This window comes from Marmota flaviventris, chromosome X (genome assembly GCF_047511675.1).
Source record: "Marmota flaviventris isolate mMarFla1 chromosome X, mMarFla1.hap1, whole genome shotgun sequence".
Taxonomy (NCBI): domain Eukaryota; kingdom Metazoa; phylum Chordata; class Mammalia; order Rodentia; family Sciuridae; genus Marmota; species Marmota flaviventris.
Window position 1 is genome coordinate 31103404 of NC_092518.1, and position 24268 is coordinate 31127671.

The following is a 24268-nucleotide window of genomic DNA, read 5'->3' on the forward strand; positions in this document are numbered from 1 at the left end:
GTGTATTGTAGGAAGATTTTTCAACAAGCAATTCAAAAAAAGTTTTATTTTAAAAACCCTGAATTTTTAAAAAGTTGTATGAAGCAGAGCATCTCCTTACCCCACATATCTGATTGACATATTTGTACTTGACTGGTTAATTCCAGAAGCTATGAAGATAGGAGCTACAAATAGGAACAACTTCTGCATTCAGAAGTCTAAGGAAACATGGTTACAGTGGGCAGCATTCCTGCACATAGGCACTATTTAGAAAGATTGCTCACTTCTGTGGAAAATAACAGAAGTTATTTTCCTGAAGGATGCTCTTTAGGCTGACCATACTGCCCTGGCTCTCCTATGTCTCAGACATATCACAACAGAGAAGGGCAGGGTCCTTTTGCAAAAATGGGGACAAATTTCCTGGGAAAAATGCCACAATATAACTTTATTAACCAATTTTCTTCAAATTCTCCCTCCACTGTAAGAGGTAAGAGGAACCAGTTTCAGAGAGAGAGAGAAAGAGAGAGAATCTAAATTTACCTTTATTTTCCCCAGGGCTCTCCAGGTCTAAGAGCAATGTTTCATCAGTAGAAATATTTGTGAACATACTTACCTGAGCCTGCATAGAAGGGTCTTGATTAGGCTTTTTATACCTGCTGGGGGTGGATTGTTGGAAATGTATAGAGATGGAGGCCTTTATCATTAAGTCTCATTTGAGTGACACACTTTACTTATCATTTTAGGAGCCATGCTGGGCTCAGAAAGAGCATGATGAAAGGAGCTTATGAAAATCAAGTTTTCTCATTCCCCATTCAGCTCAGTACATTAGCAGCACTGGGTCCAGACTTGACCTTGGAGGGTTTACTCTGGATGATTCTGGCTGTAATGTATGAATCAGGCAGAACTCAGGGCTTGATTTTCACTTTTGTCAGCTAGAGCTTGCCTTTGCAGAGTGAGGACAGTAAAGAAACTTAGGAGAATAAAATGACCATTAGGTACTGATGGGTAATACATAGGAGATTTCCAAATGCGCTTTTTTGTTCTCTTTATTTGGCATTTTTTTTCTTTTTTAATGGGAGCACATGTGCGCTTATTTTTAATTTTTTCCCCTTGGACAGTGAATTAGAACTTAAACACATCGTCTGGTCACTTTATTACAGTCTACTCCACAGGGCAAAATGGAAAGTTCTCCTGGCATCAGCGGATCATCATTAGCACATAAGCAAAGCATTCACCTTTATATCTAGCGTGTGAATACCCGACTTCATCGTCTTCTAGCGGTGAGTCTCCCGATCCTACAATAAAAAAAAAGAACAGAAACTGCAGCAAGAAAAGCCACAAGGTATGGACATGTATTTCAAAGCATTGTCTGGGCTTAGTCCATGCAAGAGGTGCTATTAGAACGCAGAGCGGAGAGCAAAAGTTTCTGCTGCCATTCATGAAGGGACAGGGGACCTCTCAGAGTGAACCTGGCTGGGCGGAGATTGCCAAAGCCATTTAAAATGAGCCTTGAACCATTTTGGAATCACCATATGCCAACTGAAATTCTGGAATAAGGAATGAGAGGGAGTCAACTTCACTCTGAGAAGATGCCAGTGTATATGAATCTCATGCCAGGGAAGATGCAGTAAAATGTGTGACTCAGATACAACCCACAGTTTCTCCAGGAGAAAAGGAAACTCAATAGGATCACGTGTTTTTGGCATCTGAAAACTGGTTCTTGTGAAATGAATTTGGGTGAGTGATAAGGTGATAAGTCAAATGTCTTATCTAAATGTCAAAAAAATAATTCAAATCTTCTTTGGTATATTTCTAGGAAATAAGGTCTGAAGCAGATGATCTAGATGTTTATTCAGAACCTCTCACCAAGCCATGGATAAAATAAAAAATATTATAATGAGTCTTTGTACTTCTCCAAATAACCAAAGTCCCAGGGAGAAAGTCTGTGTATTATTTTGAAATGAACTCACTTGGAAGTCGAACCTGAATTGTTTTTGCAATATTAAGTATTGAATTTCAGCCTGGCGTGGTGGCGCACGCCTTTAATCCCAGTGGCTCAAGAGGCTTTTGTGAGTTCAAAGCCAGCCTCAGCAAAAGCGAGGTACTAAGCAACTCAGTGAGACCATGTCTCTAAATAAAATACAAAACAGGTCTGGGGACGTGGCTTAGAGGTTAAGTGCCTCTGAATTCAATCCCCGGTACCTCCCCCCAAAAAAAGTATTGAATTCCAGGGATCAGTGGATCTTTAATCCTCGAGGTGGTAGCAATTTCTAAATTTCAAAACAGCAATCTGAACTTTAGAGAACCTCCCTCTAAATTTCAGAGTCTGATCACCAACCCTCAAGTTAACACCATATTGACCACACATTTGCCTACAGGTACCAGCAATTGTAACAGAAAAGAAAATTGTAACAGAAAAACTCTCTTCTATGAAGTTATTCAAATCCCCAGGCAGGATGAACTAATAAGCAACGGTCCCCATTCCACTGGTATTCTGGATGAGAGATATAGAGTGTGGAAATTGAAAGTGAAGAGGTGATGACAGCTGGACCATGTCCATTTGGAAAAGACTCCCCAACTAGAGAAACCCTGTTCTGCATTTTGCATTGTTGCAGATTTCCTCACCTGGTCTCTGGCCACCCAAGCATGTACAAAATTACAGACTATTCATTGTCCCATATTTTTTAAAAAGTGAACATAAAACCCAGAAATGTGAATCAAAAGCCTGTGCTCAAACCCCTTGATCCAAGTCACTCCGCTGCTGGGAATCTATGCCAAGGAAACAATAGAACTGCATGTGAATCTTCAGTTATCCAAATTAAGCATGCATGGGTGCGTGTGCGTGTGTGTGTGTGCCCCCCCCACACACACACATCAGATGCATGAGCACCAAACTCACTCTCTCTCACAGACACACACACACTTTCCATCAGTTATCATCCTGGTTAACCTGTCTACAGCATTTAGTATGAATAACCATCCGTCTATTCCATGAAGCTTTCTTCTGCACTGGATTCCAAACAACAACGCCTTCCTTATTCTCTTCCTTTTTTCTAAACAAACTCTCTACACAGCACCTCTTTTGGGGGGCACTTAACCCCTGAGCCACATCCCCAGCCCTTTTTATTTTTTATTTAGGGTCTCACTGAGTTACTTAGGGCCTCACTAACTTGCTGAGGCTGGTTTGAACTCTCAGTCCTCCTGCCTCAGCCTCCTGAGCTGCTGGGATTACAAGCGTGAGGCACCCCACCCAGCCCTGCAGAGCACCTCTTCATCAGCCTGCTATTTTTATATAAATATTTCTCAGAGGTCCAGTCTTGGTCCTTTACATATCTCAAGACTATTTTCCTGGGCTATCCTACCCATATAGTTGACTCAAATACACTCCTTGTACTGAGGACAGAGTCATTATTTCTAGCCTTGAACTTTTTTTTCCCTAAAAGTCAGTCTAGAATTTTCAACTGTTTTCTGGCTATTTCCATACTCATACTCAACCTGTTAAAAACCAGATTCCTTTCTTCACCACCAAATCTGTGCATCCCCAAACTGTTTCCCATTTATTACATCAGTTAACATCACCTTCAAGCTAATCTGCCACATGTAAAAATCCCAGCTTTTTATTCTCCTATCTTCTTCATATATTATATTCTGCATGGCCTAAACCTTTCAAATCTACCCCAGTCAAATTCACTTCCAGCTCTCCATTTTAAATGCCACTATCTTACTTCAAGTCAATAGTCTTTTTTCTTTGGTTTGTTTTATTTTTTAATGGGCACATAATAATTATATATATTTAGAATACAACATGTTGTTTTCATAGAAGTACACATTGTGTAATGGTCAAATCAGGGAAATTAGCATATCCATCACTTCAAACATTCATCATCTCTTTGTGGTGAACACATTCAAAATCCTCTCTTATAGGGACTTTGAAATATACATTATTGTTAACTATAATCACTCTACTATTGATAGAACACTGGAACTTATTACTCTTATCTAACTCCAACTTTATCTTTGATAATATTTTTTAGTTATCCATGGATCTTTATTTAATTTATTTATATGTGGTGCTGATAATTGAACCCAGTGCCTCACTCGTGCTAGGCAAATGCTCTACCACTGAGCCACAACCTAACCCCTAATTCCAACTTTCTACCCATTGCAGGTTAGCAGTTTCAATAAGACTTTTGCAATAGCCTCCTACTCAATCTCTCACTGCTAGTCTCTGTTCACACTCCTAATACCACCTCCTTCCAAACACACACACACACACACACACACACACGATATCCTTGAAATTACATTACCTTGGGAGTTAGTTTTTAAAACTCAAATCATATAATTCACTTATGCAAATACCTTTTGTGTTTGCCCATGTCTAAAGAATTAAATGTAGTCCTCAATATCACACTTAAGGTACACTCAGTCCGGCCCCAATCCAGCCGACTTGCTCTCCAAATACCCCATGATATGATATTGTTTCTGATGGTGTTTCTGGGTCATTGCACCATGTTCTTCCCTCAGAATGACCTTTCCTTTGCTTTCCAAATCTGTCTTTCAAGTCTCATTTCAATGATAACTTTCCTGATCCCAAACATTAAAGCTTATCAAAATTTAAAATCAACAAATGGCAAAAAGATCAAGTTCCAAATGAAAAAATGTTCAAACTCAAAAATAAAGTGTAAATTAAAATCACTGAAACACAATCATGTAAACCTATCATGCTATCAAATTAAAAATAAAATTAGAACATTGCTGCTGTTGAATGGTTGATAAAATAAGCACTTTTTTTCCTAGTACTGAGGATTGAAGTCAGGGGCACGTGACCACTGACCGAGCCACATCCCCAGCCCTATTTTGTATTTTATTTAGAGACAGGGTCTCACTGAGTTGCTTAGCACCTCGCTTTTGCTGAGGCCGGCTTTGAACTCACAATCCCCCTGCCTCAGCCTCCCAAGCCACTAGGATTTCAGGCATGCACCACCATTCCCTGCTAAAATAAGCACTCTTATATTTAAGTGTATATGAATTGATAGATTCATTCTATATAAAAGAACTTACAGCCAAGCATCAAATTCTTTTAAATATGAAGGCCTTTAACTCAGTTATTTCCTGGAGTTTATAGCCTAAATAAGAATTATAAAACATAAAATAAAGAAGTACTGCATTAAATACACACATAAATATACACATGATGATGGGGATATGTCAAAAGGACACAGGAACCTACTGGCCAAAACCTAAACATTTGAGCCACAAAATTAAGTAGTATTGGACTATAACCCAAAATATAAAATAACTGTCCATGAATCCATACTCAAGTGAATAAGCAAGTAGAGAACAGACAAATCTTCCATGCAGAAGACTTACAAATAATTTATGTAGATATTCCATCTTCAAGGGGGAGGAGCTTAACTCCCTACCCATTAAGTTGGGTTGCACATAGTGACTTCCTTCCATATAGTAGAATTTGGAAATGGGAGCAGTGGCGGAGAGTAACTTAAACCTGACAAACACCTTAGCCAGGTAATCAAAATCAACATCAATAGTGATTGGTCATGCTGACAGTATGTAATAATAAGAATGACACTTTATTTATGTGGTTTTCCTCCCCAAGACATATAACCCCAGTCTAATCATGAAAAAAAAAAATAGACAAATTCCAACTGAGGGCCATTCTACAAAATATATGACCAGTGTTCCTCAAAACTGTCAAGCTCATCAAAAACAAGGAAAATAGGCTGGATGCAATGGTGCAGGACTGTAATTGCAGTGATTTGAACAGCTGAAGTAGGAGGATGGCAAGTTCGAGGCCAACCTCAGCAACTTAGTGTGACCTCATGCAACTTAACAAGACACTGTCTCCAAATAAAAAACAAAAAGGAGTGAGGATATGGATCAGTGGTTAAGCACCCCTGGTTCAATCCCTGGTACCAAAAAAAAAAAAAAAAAGAAAGAAAGAAAAAAGAGGAAATTATGAGAAACTGTCAACGGTCAAGAAGAGAATAAAGAGACATGATCACTGAATTTCCATGCAATATCCTGCAAAAGGAAAAGGAATTCTAAATAAAGCATGGATTTCGGTTAATAATAATGCATTAATAATAATAATTAATAATAATAATAATAATGCATTGGTGCATTAATTGTGACAAATGTGCCATGCTAATGTAAGATATTAATAACAGAAGTATGGGAACTCTCTCCACTATATTCTCAGCTGTTATATAAATCTAAAACTAAAGATAAAAGTTGATTAAAAAAATCTCTATACAAATTTCTCCAAAGTTGGAGAGCAAGAAATATTAAAACTCCAAAACTCATTCCTCCTCTGAAATTCTATAGAACTTACTGGTTCACTAAATCAGTAGCACTTAGGGACATTAGACTCAGGTTGTACTTCTCCAGCCTTTGGTTGGCAGGATGCCTCTTATTGTCATTGTCTCGTATTGTATTGCCTCTCAGGAATTGTCATTACTTATAGCTGATAGGCAGGAAACCTCCAGAAAAGATTAGAAATACATGTGTTCATTGTTCCAAGTGTCATCTATTTCTAAATTAATTTTAGTAGAAATATAGTATGTTTCAAGTGGCTCTGAGGCACTATAAAAACAATGGCAGTGTTTTTATGCACTTGAAGTAAACAGAAATGAAAGCATAAATCCCAAGGTACTTACAATGGACTATTCCTCCCCCTAGGACCCAGAGTTCCCCACACCTGAGGTCTTTGCACATACTCTGCATAAGGGTAGATGCACAGTATGGAAGTGGCAGCTGTCTTGGGCAATCTTGGAAGTCTATGGTCAGAGTGGGCCTGCAGTGCCAACTTTTCTATAATGAAACAAAGTAACCAATGTGCCAAGATTCTCAATTGTCAGGCTGTCTGTGAGTGCTGTCTTATGAGTGCAGCCTTAGTTCCCTAGCAATCTCATCTTTCCCTGAGCATTGTAGCGTCACTGTCCACGACACTTAAGATTGATTGTCTGACTTGTTGCAGTGGCGCATACCTGTAATCCCAGTGGATCAGGAGGGTGAGGCAGGAGGATGGCAGGTTCAAAGCTAGCCTCCTAGTGGGCAACCTAGCAACCTTGTGAGACCTTGTCTCAAAATAAAAAAATAAAAAGGCTGGGGATGTGACTCAGTGGTTAAGCACCCCAGGTTCAATCCCTGGTTCCTGAAACAAAACAAAAACAAAGAACACCACCCACACAAACAGGCATGTCAAACAATATAGTAGACAGCTTTCAACCAAAGATTGTTTGTGAAAAAGGATCCTATATGTAAGTATCTATGAATAAATGAGCTATTCTAAATGTTATCTATAGGCACCTATTTTCAGTATCTTCTGTATCCTTGTTTCTTTATTTTGGAGTCTGGAAGGTTGGAAAGTATAGTTCCTAGGACTCCCTTATCCCTAGCTTGTGGAGGATTCATTAAAGATTTGGAAGATGAAAGGGAAGGCACTATTCTCTTTCATAGTCTTGTACGTTTTAATGAGTGTGTTGGCAGCAGTGGGAAGCCAAGCCCAATGTCCCCTCACCAGCTTTGTTGGGTAGAAAGGATGTGGCACTGTCAGTGGCAGTAAGTCACAGCAGCAACAGTTTCCTAACCTCTAAATGACAGAAGTAATTTCTAGAATCTGGATTGAAACTGTGTTGATCTTCCATTGCTCCAGCCCTTCTGATTTTGTAAGTGTTTGTAAGTGCCTTATTTCCTGCATTAAATCCCTTTTACTGGGCTGGGGATATAGCTCAGTTGGTAGAGTGCTTGCCTTGTATGCCCAAGGCCCTGGGTTCAATCCCCACCACACACACACACACACACACACACACACACACACACCCTTTACCCTAAAATACCTAGAGGGAATTCTGTTTCTTATATTAAAACTGAACAGATACTTAAGCAAATCAATTAGTAAGCTAGTATATGATTTTATTAGCTGCTATAGTTTGAATCTGAAATATTGTCCCAAGGCTCATGTGTTGAAAGCTTGGTCCCCAGTGTGGTGGTGGTGGAACCTATATGAGGTGGGGCCTAGTGGAAGGAAGTTAGGTCTTTTAGCATGTGCCCTTGAAGGGGATACTGAAACCCTGGCCCCTCTTTCTCCCTCTGTCCCTCTGTCTCTCTGTCTCTGTCTCTATCTCTATCTCCCTGTTTTTTGGCTGCCCCCAGGCGAGCAGCCTCCTCTGCCATGCCCTCCCCACTATGATGTTTTGCCTTGTCACAGGCCCCAAAAGCAATGGAGCCATGGATAGAAACTTCTGAAATCATGATCCAAATTTAACATTTTCTCTTTTTTTTTAAAGAGAGAGAGAGAGAGTTTTTTTAATATTTTTATTTTTTAGTTCTCGGCAGACACAACATCTTTGTCTGTATGTGGTGCTGAAGATCGAACCCGGGCCACATGCATGCCAGACGAGCGCGCCACCGCTTGAGCCACATCCCCAGCCCAGAACATTTTCTCTTTTAAGTTTATTTTTCTTAGGTACTTTGTCACAGGGACAGAAATCTAACACAGCAGCTTTCTCTTACTAACTGGACACTACCCTAACACAGGCCACACTGTTATCTATCTGTAAGTTTTTTGAAGATGGGAGAAAGCATTGTGCATGCATATGGAAGAATAAGGAAAAGAAAAACTGCCAAATGTCTTTTTCCTAATTAGTCTATCTCCTCACTTAATAGCATGTTGATTTCTGAGCAATGGAATCCACCTGGATAGGAAATAACACACACTGAGTACCTATGATATACACTACACTAGACAACTTCTATGCATTATCTCCTGTTATCTATATAATAACCCAGGCAGGTCAATGTCATTATTTTGGATTTACTAGTAGGGAAAACAAGTCTAAAAGGTCTTAAACTACTTGTCCAAGGTTATGTCACTTGGTAAATGGTTAAGTGGTAAATCAGGGATTCAAATCCAGTCTGCCTGATCTCCAAATCTATCATGTTCTTTTCCCTAGAACTTACTGCCTTCTCCTTCTGCATTTTCACACAAATGAGATAATAGGCTTTGGGATTATTGATAAGCAAACAGCAAATGGCCTCTTCAATTGGTATGCCAAAATGGGCCTCACCAAAGCAAAGGGAAGAATCTGTGTGGTAGAAGCTGCAGATTGCCTATCCAGCTGCCATTCTCTCCTTTCTTCTTCTTTTTTTTTTTGATTTTTGAAATTGTCAATGGACCTTTATTTTTTTTTCATATGCATTGCTGAGAATTGAACCCAGGGCCTCACATATGCTAGGCAAGCACTCTATCACTGAGCCACAACCCAAGCCCTCTCTCTTCTTAATAAAATATGTCAGATTAGGTTCAGCTACAATCTGCCCCTTTCCAGGAGATGAACCATAATGGCGCTAAATCAAAACTTAATCCCCCCTTTCCAATAATTGTATCAGGAATAGGCATATCATCCAGAATTTGACAAATGAAAATAAGTTGCTTTGGAGAAGGGGGGTCTCACCAGAAGGATCTTTCTCCCTGACAAAAGAGAGAACTGTAAAAGGAGAAAAATCTTCTCTCTTTCCTCTCTTCCTGCTTTGGAGACTATGGTGTAAAGAGGAACACTTGAAACTGTAGTAGCCATTTTGCAAGCATGAGGTAAGAGGTCTCAGGACTAAATATTTTCGGGTGAAGATGGTAGAGTGCATGGATAAAAATAATCTGGAGTCTTTGGCTACTAGGTTAACTTTAGACTTCTCACCTCCATAGTTGTTAGGTCAACACTAAGTATCCCTTCAGTTTTAGAATAGCACTGGTTGTTACTTTCAGCTGAATGCATCCAAAGGGATATACAAATGAATGGAAACTTTCCTGCTTATTATGAATAGGAGATTTTTTTTTAAAAGCAGAAAGAAAATAAAAGGGTATTAGTTGCCACTCCCAGGAAATTTCCAGTTTATATCCAACCTGAACATATACATCACTTCTAAAAAAATGACTGATCTAAAAAATAGACATCCTGAAGGATACAATAAGATCAGACAGACTTACTATGTTCAATAGGTTGCACTTACTAAAGGAGCAAACAAATTCATGTATGTTACCAAAAGATTTTCCAGAGGATTAAAATTAAAAAGGAAGAAAAATAGAAAGGTGGAAGACGGAGAAAGAGAAGTTTCCTAGTATAGCTCTATTTACAAAAAGCCATCATTCCTTTAGGATTCTGTTAATTGAGGTTTTATTATGATATAACTATTAATCAGCCTGCATATGGTTCACATTACCACTCTTTAGAAAGAACGCTTTAGTGCTTTCTCCACACAAATACAATTTATACTTTGGCTAAGAAAGCAGAAACTCAGATTCATTCTGGGTGCAATGGTACATGCCTGTAATCCCAGCTACTTGGGAGGCTGAGGCAGGAGGATTGTAATTTCAAGACCAGTCTCAGCCATTAGCAAGACCTTCAACAACTTAGCAAGACTCTGTCTCAAAATTTAAAGAGAAAAGGGGGGGGGAGGCTGGGGGTGTAGGGGGGCTGGGGGGACTCAATGGTAAAGCGCCCCTGGGTTCAGTCCCTAGTATCCAAAACAAATAAACAAACAAAAAAGATATCCTATAGGGAGATAAATCATGTGTATAAATCACTCGGTGGTAGGAACTATGTCTTCAACTTGAAGATGTAGGCTCAGAACAGGTATGCAGAAAAGCAGAAACTATTAATGAGACACTTTTCAAAATTAGTGGCAGAGTAACAGATGATGACCTAAGGTAAGAAAGACCTCCTATTTCAAGTGGAATAAAAAGAGCCAGGAAGACTGATCTAAGTCTTCTGTTAATCATGTGGAAGAGATTGAAGAAAATGTTTACTACCAAGTTTTATTTGGGAGAGAAGATTCAGAATCTTCTGATGGGACAAGTTTAGATGCCTCTTCTTCTCTGCCACCATCTCAAAGCCCCTACATGAGTCAACAATCAACATTTCAAACTATTAGCCCAATTTAGTGGATCATGAACAGTGTTTTGAATGGGATCTGAAAATGTCAGGGTGCACTGCATCTAGTAGGGATAAATACTACTTGGTGCAGTTTTTGTTTCAATTCTATAGGTGTATGTGTTGTGTGCAGGAGGGTCCCAGTTTTCACGGCACAGTATAATCTTATGCCTATTGTCCCAGAATTATTATTTTTCCCAGTTTTACCAAGGTATAAACAAAAACTGTAAATATTTATGATGTGCAGAGTAGCGTTTTTTTGTTGTTGTTGTTTTGTTTTTTAAAGAGAGAGCGAGCGAGAGAGAGAGAGAGAGAGAGAGAGAATTTTTAATATTTATTTTTTAGTTTTCGGCGGACACAACATCTTTGTTTGTATGTGGTGCTGAGGATCAAACCCGGGCTGCACGCATGCCAGGTGAGCGCGCTACCGCTTGAGCCACATCCCCAGCCCCAAAGTAGCGTTTTGATACCGGTACACACTGTAAAATAATCACCACAATCAAGCTAATTAGCATGTCCATTATGTCACATGGTTGTTATTCACCATTATGACTATGAGTACTTTCACACTCAAAATTTTCCTGATTTGGATAATAAATAATATATTCACTATAATAACAGTTCACAGTGGTGTGTATTTCTCCATGTGAGTCTTAGTCAAAAGAACTAGAGCTGGGAGCTAGGGAGACTGAGGCAGGAGGAACGCAAGTTTAAAGCCAGCCTCAGCAACTTAGTGAGGCCCTAAGCAACTCAGTGAGACCCTGTCTCTAAATAAAATACAAAAAGGACTGGGGATGTGGTTCAGGGGTTAACACCCTGGGTTTAATCCCTGGTACAAAATCAAACAAGAACAAAAAAAAATTCTAGAAGCAGAGTAACTTAGAACACTTTGAAACCTATAGATTTGTCTAGTTAATTTTTTGCTTCTTCCCTCAACATGAAGGAAATCTGAGGATCGGAGAAAGGCCTTGGGGGTGGTGCTTGAAGGTGGAAGTTTTCCTTTTCCCCTGATTTGTTCAGGACATAGATGTTACATCCCATGAAATGCCAAGCAGGTACAGAGTTTTCTCAACTACTCTTGGTTGTCCCCTCTGGTAGGATGCAATTCTATGAGCCCTTGGATTCATTAAGTTCCTGCTCCACCATTAAGTGTATGATTCTGACTGAAGAAACTATTTTTCTGCACTGAGCTACAGCCCCAGCCCAGAACACTCTAATCTTCAAACTCTAGTTGTGATAATGGTACTCAGGCAAATCAACTGGCCCTCCTCCTTCTCCAATTAGCAATAAATAATTAGCATGGCGATGACTTTTAAATCCATCAGGTTCTTTAATTTCCATTGCCTCTGTAAGTCCTCTTTAACTCCATTCACTCGATAGGTATCATTCAGTAACTAGATGCAAGTAAACCAGAGAAGAGCAGTTTGCTACTATGTTCACGACTATACTCTCAGTTCAGAGAATAAAATAGCAATCACAGAGGAAACAAGAATTGAACTCTTCTGACCCTAAATCTCATGCAATTTCACAGCTACAAATGGTTCCTGACTAATGATGGTTCTACTTACCATTTTTTAACTTTATCATGGTGGAAAAGTAATATGCATGTGGGACTGGTGTTGTGGCTCAGTGGTAGAGCGCTTGCCTAGCATGTGTGAGCACTGGGTTTGATCCTCAGCACCACATAAAAATAAATAAATAAAATAAAGGTATTGTGTCCATCTACAACTAAAAATTATATATATATATATATATATATTTTAAAGTGATATGCATGCATTTGGTAGAAATGGAAATCCAGATGTCGAATTTGGGTCTTCTCCTGGGCTAGCAATATGCAGTCAAATCCTGTCTCTGGATGCTGGGCAGCGGAGACCACACAGCTCCTGCTCAGCCATACAGTCACAAGGGGGAAATAACAGACATTCTACATTATGCTGTGTTGCTAAGCTGGGATGGTTGGTAGGTTAGGAGGATTAAATGCGTTTTAAACTTACGATATTTTCAACTTACAATGGACTTATCTGAACATAACCCCATTGTACGAACTTATTTCTATCTTTAAGCTTTTGCAGTTCTGTTCGTGTTTTAAAAGGTATTTCAAAGCCCAGATCCTTTAGTCTCTCTTCTAGTCATTTTAAATTCCATTCACTTTGATGTGCTCTGTTTAGGTTTTTTGCATTGTACTCATGTTGTTTTGGATTTTCAGAAGTCGTTTCAAATGTGTGTAGGTTCTGCCTTGGAAGTTCTGCCTTAGCAAACTCTTCTGGGAATACGATGGGGGTTTGTTTCCTCTATTGCCCTGCTGAAACCAACAAAGTGTCTCTCTCCCTAAGAAGCCTTCACAAGGATTCTTCTCTCCTTGAGACTTTAATCTGCTCATCTGCTCAAGCTGTTTCCCCAGTGTCAAAAATGGGACATACCTCTCCCTCCTTGTGAAGGCTGTACTTACAGAAACAGATACTGTATTTAAGGTTCAAAAAAAACTGCCCAAATAAAATGGTGATGGATACATAGTTCTTGGCAGTCAACCAGTGGTATAATTTACAAAATTCTGGCACATGATAGCAAAACTGAGAATAACTGGATTCAAAAAAAGAGAGGTACAAAGAAAAGAAAATCATCACACAGTGTACTGAGATGGTAGGCAGCAAATCTTTAATTGCCACCTACAGAATATTTTAATACAGTAGATTAAATGACAGAGAATAAGAAGAGATTGTAAGGAAAGAATACTTCCAGAAAACAGCCCTGAAATGAACATCATGAAATGTCAGGTTTCATCAGTGACAGGTTGCAGCCTGTTTAGCTGAAACCTAGAGTTTCTGCCTTCTGGAACATTCTCTGATTCCCCAATAGAGGACAGAACACCAGCATCCAAGGACAAAAATTTAAAGTTTGCTTAAAGTCTTTCACAGAGGTTTAATTTTCTTTGTTTTGGGGTTTTCAGTTTTTGTTTGTTGGTTTGTTTTTGTTTTTGTCTTGTTGACTTTGCCTGTGGAAGAGGGTAGAATGGTTTCTTTGCTGGGTTGCTTCACTCTTTTTTCTTTCTTTCTTTCTTTCTTTCTGACAGTGGAAAGCATTACAATTCTTACTACACATATAAAGCACAATTTTTCATATCTCTGATTGTATACAAAGTATATTCACACCAATTTGTGTAGCTTCACTCTTTTTTTAAGAATTTTTTTTAGTTGTAGATGGATGCAATACCTTCATTTTATTTATTTTAATTTTTATGTGGTGCTGAGGATCGAACCCAGTGCCTCACACATGCTAGGCAAGTGTTCTACCACTGAGCCACAGCCCCAGCCCAGCCTCACTGTTTTGGAAGCATCCATTTTCCATTCAGTGCTCTCAAACTGACAGTCACACACTGGCTGCTGTCAGTTATGATCTTCACTGGGAGGCTCAAGTTCTGGGGGAAGAGGACGGTGGAACTGAACTGATGGCAATTCTGGTTTTCAAAATGATAATCTGCAGGCCTTGTACAATACCTGTTGAGGAAGCACACAATGCCTGGTGCCACCACTTTCTAAGTGTGATTGGCATCTATTGTGTTTTCAGGGGAAAATGACTCCTGTGTTTTTTCTTTTCTTTTTTTCATGTTTATTGGTATATTATAATTACAGGTAACAGTGGGATTCATTATTACATATTCATACATGCACATTATATAACAGTATAATTTGGTCAGTTTCATTCCTCGGTATCTCCTCTTTCCCTCTCTTCCTCCCTTACCCACTCCTCTTCCTCTACTCTTCTGGTCTCCCTTCTAGTTGCACATGGCAGGCATCCCCCCACCCCCAGTCCCCTGCCACCTTTTTCTTCCTTTTTCCTCTCTAGCTCCCACATATGAGAGAAAACACGTGATCTTTGACTTTCTGAGTTTGACTTATGCCTTTAACATAATGGTCTCTAGTTCCATCCATTTTCTTGCAAATGACTTAATTTAATTTTCCTTTATGGATGAGTAAAACTCCATTATGTATATATACTACATTTCCTTTATCTACTTTTTAATTCTTTAAGATAAATACCAAGGAGTGGTACAGCTGGGTCATATGGTGGTTCCATTTGGAATCTCTTGGGGAACCTCCATCCTGATTTCCATAATGGTTGTACTAATTTATAATCCCACCAACAGTGTAAAAGTGTTCCTTTTACCCTTTTACCCATGTCTTCTCCAGCATTTATTGTATGAACTTTTTGGTACCAGGGATTGAACACAGGGGCTCTTAATCATTAAGCCACATCTCCAGACCTTTTTAAAATACATATTTTATTTGAGACAGGGTCTCACAAAGTTGCTTAGGGCCTCACTAAGTTGCTGAGGCTGGCTTTGAACTTGTAGCCCTCCTGCCTCAGCCTCCCCAGCCACTGGGATTACAGGCATGTACCACTATGCCCAGTTTTATTGTACGAATTCTTGATGGCTGCCATTCTGATTGGAGTGAGAGGAAATCTCAGTGTAGTTTTTATCTGCATTTTATCTGCTAACAATGTTGAAGATATTTTCATATATTTGTTGACTATTTGAAGTTCTTCTTTTGAAAAGTGTTTGTTTCATTCATTTGCCCATTAATTGGGTTATTTGTTTTTTTTAAGTTCTTTATATATTCTGAATATTAATCCTGTGTTAGAAAAGCAGCTATCAAAGATTTTCTCCTATTCTGTAGATTCTCTTTTCACATTCTTGTTTCCTTTGCTATACAGAAGTTTTAAAATTTGATGCCCTCTCATTTATTAACTTTTGGCATTATTTCCTGAGCTTTAGAGATTCTACTGAGGAAGTCACTGCCTGAGCTTATATTTTGGAGTGTCGACCCTATATTTTCTTTATGTAGTTGCAAAATTTCTAGTCTAATTCCTAGGTCTTTGATCCATTTTGAGTTGTCTTTTATGCAGGGATAAAGGAGAGATAAGGGTCTAGTTTCATTCTTCTATATATGGATATATGGTTTTCCAGCACCATTTATTAAAATGGCTGTCTTTTCTCCAACATATGTTTTTCATACTGTTGTCAAGGATCAGATGACTGTATCTGTTTGGGTTTATCTTTGTGTCTTGTTTTAGTTAGCTTTTTCACTGCTATCACCAAAAGACCTGACAAGAACAATTTTAGAGGATAGAAAGTTTATTTTGGGAGCTCACGATTTCAGGTCTCAGTCCATAAATGGCCAAATCTGTTTCTCTGGGCTGGAGGGGAGGCAGAACATTATGACAGAAGGGTGTGATGAAGGAAAGCAACTGCTAACATGGCACCAGGAAGCAGAGAGTAAGATCAGCTCACCAAATGTATACCCTAATGACCCACCTCCTCCAGCCACAGTCTACCAGCCTACAGTCACCACTCAATTAATCCCTATCAGGGGATCAACACAATGATTAGGTTAAGGCTCTCACAACCCAATCATTTCACCTCTAAACTTTCTTGCATTGTCTCACACATGAGCTTTCGGGGGACACCTAATATTTAAACCGTAACACTTCTATTCTATACCATTGGTCTATGTGTCTGTTTTTATGCTAGTATCCTGCAGCTTTGGTTACTGTAGCTCTACAGTGAAATTTGAAGTGAGGTATTGTGTTGTCTCTAGCATTGCTTTTTGTGTGTGTGGAGGGGTTAGAATTGTTTTGGCTATTCTGAGTCTTTTATTCTTCCAAATGAATTTTAAGACTAGCTTTTCCAGTTCTGTGAAGAATGTCATTGGTATTTTGACTGGGACTGTGCTAAACTTGTTGATCCTTTTGGTAGTATAACCATTTTAAAAACATTAATTCTGCCCATGCATGAACATAGGAGGTCCTTACATCTTCTAAGGTTTTCTTTAATTTTTTTCTTCAGTGTTCTATAATTTCCATTGTAGAGGTCTTTCAACACCTTGGTTTGAATTATTCATAGGTATTTTATTTTTTAAGGCTATTGTAAATGAAATTGTTTTCCTTATTTCTCCTACTTTTGGAGAACTTCATTACTCCTCATGTCACCTATGTGGTTCCTGTGGAGATGAGTTTATCTTGTCCCTTGACCACAGGGATGATCATGTGAACCAAGCTGGGACAATCAGATCCTTCAGAGGATTTTCTCTGGTGGTAAATCAAGGAAGATGTGAGGCCTAAAGTTGTCAGTGACAAAGGTCACATCTCAGAGATGTGAAAAAAATGAAACTATCAAATAAAAGCAAAGACAAAACAGAAAAAGTGAAAAAGATATCCCATAATATTTTAGCTCTTGGCCCCAGTATTCTTTGGCCCCACTAGCATACCTCTGCCATAAAACAATAAAATCTTCCCCCAAGTTTTCCAGAGCTAGTTTAAGATCAATTCCTGTCATGTGCCATCAAGAGTTCTGTCTCAAATAGCAGACTCTCAATTCACATTTGAATGAAATGAATGACTAAAATATATAGCATGGCATCTGGCTTGAGATAAGAAATCAGTCTTGGTGTATCACCTTCAATTCTCTATATTTTAAAGCCACACTGTAGCTCAGATTTAAAAATACATTAGAGAGCTATTCCATAAATTTAGTGAGATCAGTTTTATTAATAAGAGAATGCATTCAGTTTGAATTGGAAAAACACAGTAAATACTTATAACACACTGTACATAGTCAAGTTAACACACTGACCTTTTACACAGTAAAACAATGATCATGTTGTTTCATGAACTCTTGTTTCATTTATAAATGTACACACACATTATATTTCATTGACCATAAAAATACCCTTTTTACATTTTAATTTCTCTGTACTCAGGATGAGCTCTATAATCAATGGAATAGCATAATTTAATTGGCACTACTCTTTCTTAATGATACCTAAAATAATAGTAAAACTCTAACAAATCACCACTGATGGGAGTCTTCATTTAATGACATACTGTGTGTCTGGATGCGTGTGTTCTGGATTGTAATGTAAAAGATTTTTTTTACTGCAGGTAGCTAGCAATGAGTTTGAAAACAAATGTATTGCATAACTGATCTAGGGATCTCAATTTGATAATCAGAATAGTCTTTTCCATAGACTACTACATATCAAGTAAGGCATTTATCCACTCTCATATTTTATATAATGCTTTGAAGTAGACCAGGTACCCCCACCAAAGAGACCCCCCCACCACATTTGTAACATATAAGCTTCTCCAGGGGACCCCCCCCCCCATCCAAACAAAAGACCCTTGCTATAATTAAGCTTCTCCTCTTGTCAAGAAAGATTTTTACAAAGACTATCAGCAGGATGTCTGAAGAGGGCATTGTGGTTTGAAGCTTCCTCTTTCTTGTAAGTGCCAGATTTGCAGACAATAGGTGTGATACAGTCTGTCTCAAAGAGAGCTTGTTGCTATGCAAAAGATACTATCTCTGTTTTCTTGGCAAAAACTTGTAAAACCTCTGTCTAGCCTAAGAATATGGGACAAAGACTAACTGTTATATGCCCATGCACTGACATGTAACCACCCCACTGAGTATAAAATTTAAAGAATTTCCAGATTTTTAAGCATTAGCCCCTCTGGACCACTGCAGCTAAATTAAACCTGATACCTGAAAATTTCTCAGGTGTCCAGCTTCATCTGTCCTACATCACCTTAACACAACTAAATATTCAGGGTCCCCAAAATGGCTTCCATCTCATTATGGAAACCTCTTGAATCTTATGGGGAATCCTCATGTTAGATCTATAGGCTTCTGACATTATTCACACGTGGCCCTCTGCCCAGCCAAAGAGAGGCCCACAGGGTGTATAGGATTGTTGGCAATCCTGCCAGGATATCAGGACGATGATGACAGGGTTGTCAGGTAGCCTCCCAGTTACAGATGGCAGTGCCTTTGTGTACTTCCAATTTGTTGCTTGTAACCTGAAATGCACTTTTCCTTGTGCTATGGTTTGGAAGTATCTTTCAAAGGCTGTTAAGGGCTTCGTCATCAGCCTGTGGTACATTTGGGAGGTAGTAGAGCCTTTAAGAGGCAGGGTTTAGTAGAAGGAAGTTAGGTCATTGGAGGTGTGTCCTTGAAGAGGATATTGGGTCCCAGGCCCCTTTCTCTCTCTTTGCCACTATGAGTTAAGAGCTTCCTCTGCCACATGCTCTTGCTATGATGCACTGTGCCATAAGAGACCCAAAACAGCAGGACCAAGTGACCATGGACTGAAACTTCAGAAACTGTGAGCCAAAATAAATTCTTATTTTAAGTTGATTTATCTAGAGTATCTGTCACAATGGCAGAAAGCTAACTAACACACCTTAAAAACCATATTATCAGTGGTGATCAGGTACTCTGGAGAATTCAGTAAAGTTGTTACAAGCCATAAAGTAGCTGAACTCTAGATAATGCCTTGGGGTGTTCTGTGTGCACTAAAAGGAGAGGACTTTCTCCTCCCTCCCAAGCCTGCTGCCCCCTGCCCCAGGACACAACAATAGGGTACATACTATTTCCAGTATAATCATCCTACTAGTTATCAGTCTTGATCTGCTGACCTATAGTCTGACAAAGAGTGTAATATGGATATGGGTTCTTATGTGTGTGTCATGGTTTTTCTTATTGAGAGTCCTGTGAGCCAAGATTTTGAAGCTCAGAAATGATGCGGAAACAAATTACCTTTTTTAAAAAAATCCACTGCTCTCAAGTGAAAAATGGATGCTGCAACTTGCCAGTCACAATGGCACATGCCTGTAATCCCAGCAGTTTGGGAGGCCGAAGCAAGAGGATCCTGAGTTCAAAGCCAGCCTCAGCATGTATGAATTTCTTGAGATGAACCCAACTACCCAACTACTATGTACAACCATAAATCTATAACAAAACAAACAAAGAATAACATCCTAGGTGTGATGGCACATGCCTGTAATCCCAATGGCTCAGGAGGCTGAGGCAGGAGGTTGGATTGCAAGTTCAAAGCCTCAGCAACTTAGCTAGGCCCTAAGCAACTTAGTGAAACCTTGTCTCTAAATAAAAAATAAAAAGGGCTGGGGATGTTGTTCAGTGGTTGAGCACCCCTGGGTACCAAAAAAAAAAAAAAAAAAAAAAAAGGGATGCTCTACAACTTGTTAATATAGGAGCCTACAGGCATGCTGACTCCTCCCAGCCCCCTCACTGGAGAAGGGCCCTCCATGACAAGCTCCCTTTGTCTTTTCTCCAGCAATCCATTGGTAATCCTCAAGGCCAAGACAAGAGTGCTTGCATGGAGGGGATTGGTGGGGCTAGTGAAGTGCCCATTTGCAGAGATGAGGCCCATTCTTAAACTATGGGCCAGTGAAAAAGAAAGTATATGCTTTTAAGGGAACTTTGCCAGAGTCAAGTCTTTGTGAGCAATTTTCCAGCATCTTGGTGAGCAGATAAAAGTGGAAGGTATGAAGAAAAAAGCCAAAAAGAAAAAGAAAAAAGGAAAAAAGCATAGAAAGCCTAGCACAGTGGTGCATGCTGATAATCTAGCTACGCAGGAGGGTCAAAAGTTTGTGGCCAGCCTGGGCAATTTAGGGAGACCCTGTCTCAAAACAAGAAAATGAAAAGGACTGGGGAGGTAGCTCAGTAGTAGAGTGCTCCTGGGTTTAATCCCTAGTACCAAGAAAGAAAGGAAAGGTGTAAGGTCCTTGCCATCTGGACGGCCATTTTAAGTGACAGCTGCCATTTTAAGAAAAATTTCAATTTCCCACCCAAGAGCCTTTCTGACCACTACCTCGTACCAACCCCATCCTTAACCACTGCATTAGGACCCAACTGGCTCTAATCCCTGAGGCTGCTCCATAAAAGTCTTGAACCCCAAACCTGTGTTGCCTCTCTCCATCTATGGAGAAATGGCCTTTATCTGTCAGCTCTGAAAAATAAACTCTCGTGTGTAACTCTGCCTGGTCTCCATCTTTCATTTCTCACTCAGCCATCTCCTGGTTTCTTGCTTTCCTTTCATTGGTGCCAAAACCCGGGATTGGGTTCCCCAGTGTGCCTGCTCCCCTCTTTGAGGGTCACTGAGCATCCCCGGGTCCCAATCCGAATTCCATTGTGGGACCAGGTCCTCCATTCTGCCAAATGCCCTCTCTGCACCCACCACTGGGCATTCCAGGTAAGACCCCTGTCTCCGGTTGACATAAATGACCTATGGTTTCCAGGAAGTGACTGTGGATCGTCCAGCACTCCCAGGGTTACCATGTGGCCAGGGGTACCTGCAGCCGCGGCTTTCACAGCTACAGCTGATCCCTACTGTCCACTTGGTCTATAGGTGGTCTTTTACTTGGATACTGGGTTTTGAGAAAAACCACCCAGGATGATTGGGAGTTGTTCCTTGTGACACTACCTCTTGGCCGTGGGATAATCTCTATGGGCTTCTGCCCCATCTATGAGCTTCTGCCCCTACTACATAGTCCCGGCCAGATGCCCAAGTGTCTCTACAGGCTTCTGCCATGATGCTTACCAAGAGGTGGTGACGACCCCCTGAGCATAATCATCCTCTTGACTGGGTGATACTAGAGACTGGGGGACACCCCACCTCTAAACTCACCTCATATGTCTCACCATGGGCAGCTCCTCATCCATTCCCTCCCATAGTCCCCTAGGCTGCCTCCTGGCTCACCTAGGTTGTCTCTCACCCCAAACCTAAAACCCCCAAAAGTTATCCATTTGTGCAATCAGATCTGGCCTCAATATCCTTTGGATAATGACTCTAAATGGTCGCTTAACAGCATTCTAGATCCCAATATTATCAGGGATCTTTTCAACTATTGTGAGAGTTTGGGAAAATGAAAAGAGATATCATATGTTCAGGCCTTCTCCTCTCTCTCTGTTCTAAGCCCTATCTCTGCAACTTTTGCTCTCCCACACAAGTCCTCTTAGCTCTCACCTCCCCTATGGGGAGGCACAGAAGATCCTACCCACCCAGCAGATGAGCCCCCGCCATAGCACAATTCTCTTTCTAATGAAGCCTCCACAGCAACTGTCCCCTTGGCCCCTTCACCCGTCTCTCCTCCTGCCACACACACATGGGCTGCTGCTGCTGTGTCCTCTACGTGAGGTGGCTGGGGTGGATGGCTGGGTTCATGTGCCTTTCTCTTTGTCAGATGTTTCACAGATAGAAAATCGGCTTGGGTCCTATACTTCAAGCCCCACCACCTATATCAAGAGTTTCAATATCTGACCCAACCATATGATTTGACCTTCCATGATGTCCATATGATCTTGTCTAACACCCTCCTGTCCGAGGAGCATAGGTGAGTTTGGGAGCAAGCTAGAAATTATGCTGATGAGGTACATCAGCCATCCCTGCCCATCTGATTGGCACTGAAGCAGTCCCTGATCAGGACCCCAAATGGGATTATAATTCGCCTGGAGGAGTAACTAGTAGAAACTAATTCATTACTTGCCTCATGGCAGGACTTAGAAAGGCAGCCCATAAGGCTCCAGGAAATCTTCCAAGATAAGAATGAAAACCCTTCAACATTTCTAGACCACCTGACCAAGGCTGTATTACAATATATTAATCTGGACCCTGACACTCCAGATGGGAGACAACTACTAATGACCTACTTTTTCTCCCAGAGTTTCCCTGATATTAAGGCCAAACTAAGGCACCTGGAGAGGGGGCCCCTAACTCCCCAAGCTGAGGTTCTGGAAGTGGCCTTTAAGGTGTATAACAAGAGAGACCAGAAGGCCTGGAGGCAGAAATATCAGATGCTCACTCAAGCTGTCCATCTGGCGTTAGCATCTGTCTCTGGTCCCACTGGCCTGTGGAAGGGTCCCTCAGGATCTCCTGGACCGTGTTTTAAATGTGGTCAGATGGGTCACTGGGTTTGTGTATGTCCTAAGCCTCGCAAGCCTCCAGAATCTTGTCCTAAATGCCATCAGAAGGGACACTGGCTAACAGACTGTCCCCAGGCTATCATGGCCCCCAGCCATCCAGCCCTTCTGGTTCCCTTTTCTAACTCTTAGGACTGGCTTCAGAGGACTGATGAGGCCCAGGTCCCCATCACTCGACCACTACCATCACTCCACGGGGACCCAGGATAACTCTGTGTATTTCAGGTAGGCCTGTCTCCCTCCTCCTAGACACCAGGGCTACATGCTCAGTCCTCAAGGAGTTCTGGGGGCCTATTACTCATTCTATGACCTCTATTGTTGGGGTAGAGGGTAAACCCTACCAGCCCTTACAGACATCTAGCCTTGTTTGAGCTTTTGCCTTTCTAATTTTTACTCATTCCTTTTTGGTCATTCCACAGTGCCCTGTTCCCCTTATGGGAAGGGACATCCTCACAAAGTTGGGGGCTACGCTTTCCTTCTCCCCTCATATACACTTCCATCCAGACTCCCCTGCTGCTGCCCTGATCCTCACCCTTACCTTAGGACCATCCCCTATTCCGTATGCCAGTGCCTTCCCATTCCCCCCTTCTGAGGTGGACCCTACTGTCTGGGATGTTTCCAGTCCTTCTATCACCTCACACCACAAGGCCATTTATATCCATCTTAAAGACCCCCTCCATTTTCTGGCCCAATCACAATACCTGCTCTCCCTCCTTGCTGCTGCTGTCCCTGTCTTTTTGCAGAGCAGCCTTGTCAGGCTCCTGACAATAAACCTGCTTCTTATCCCAGGGGTGTGTGATTAGTCCTGCACCACTTTTCTTCCATTGATGCCAGTGACTCATCACATTCTCCCATCAGCTTTGCTCTCCCCTCTGGAGATTTGAGCTGCCTTGGGATCCTGGTCTAAGGACCCAGGACAATGACCACACATCTTCTTCCATTCACCTAGCGCTCTTCTTCTTCATCCACACTCAGGCGTCATTTGGGCAAGTGACTTCACCCTTCCTCTCCCCTCCTCCTCACAAGTCTACACTTGAGAGATGGCAGTGACTATTCTTCTCTCTAGAACTTAGATCTTGGCCCAGCATCAAGATTCTTGCCCATAGCTTCCCCTTGGCGAGTTCACTCCAACTCGCCATGGGAAACTCCCAATCCCTTCCCCTTGGTGAGTTCACTCTCAGGTCTTGGTTCTTCGCTCCTCAGCAGAGCTCATGAAAGCCCTGGCCAGGCAACCAAGACTCTCTAAGGGCAAAACCCAGGACTAGGGAAGTAGCAGGTGACTCCCTTCTCTTAGTCCCAGACTCCAATTCACCATAAGGAACTCCCAAATCCCATCTGACTCACCTCTTGGTTGCCTCCTTGCCCACTTAGCCCCACTCCATTTGGCTCCTGATCTAAAGGCCCATTGACCAATTCAACCTTCCAATCTTCATAACTTTTGTGAGCACTCAGAAAATGGAAGAAAATCCCTTATGTGTAGGCTTTCTCCTTTCTCCATTCTAAGCCTTCCCTTTGCTCCTCTTGCTCCCCCACCCAGCTTCTACTTGCCACTATAGCT

At 40.9% G+C, this 24268-nt stretch overlaps 1 protein-coding gene across 1 annotated transcript in view; it reads right to left on the bottom strand.

The window, feature by feature from the left end:
- Srpx (sushi repeat containing protein X-linked) overlaps positions 1-24268 on the bottom strand; it is a 95847-nt gene that overhangs the window by 29990 nt on the left and 41589 nt on the right. Inside the window, exon 2 of the mRNA XM_071606005.1 lies at positions 1215-1274. Coding sequence (XP_071462106.1) covers positions 1215-1274 — 60 coding nt within the window. The remainder of the gene's footprint in view (positions 1-1214; positions 1275-24268) is intronic.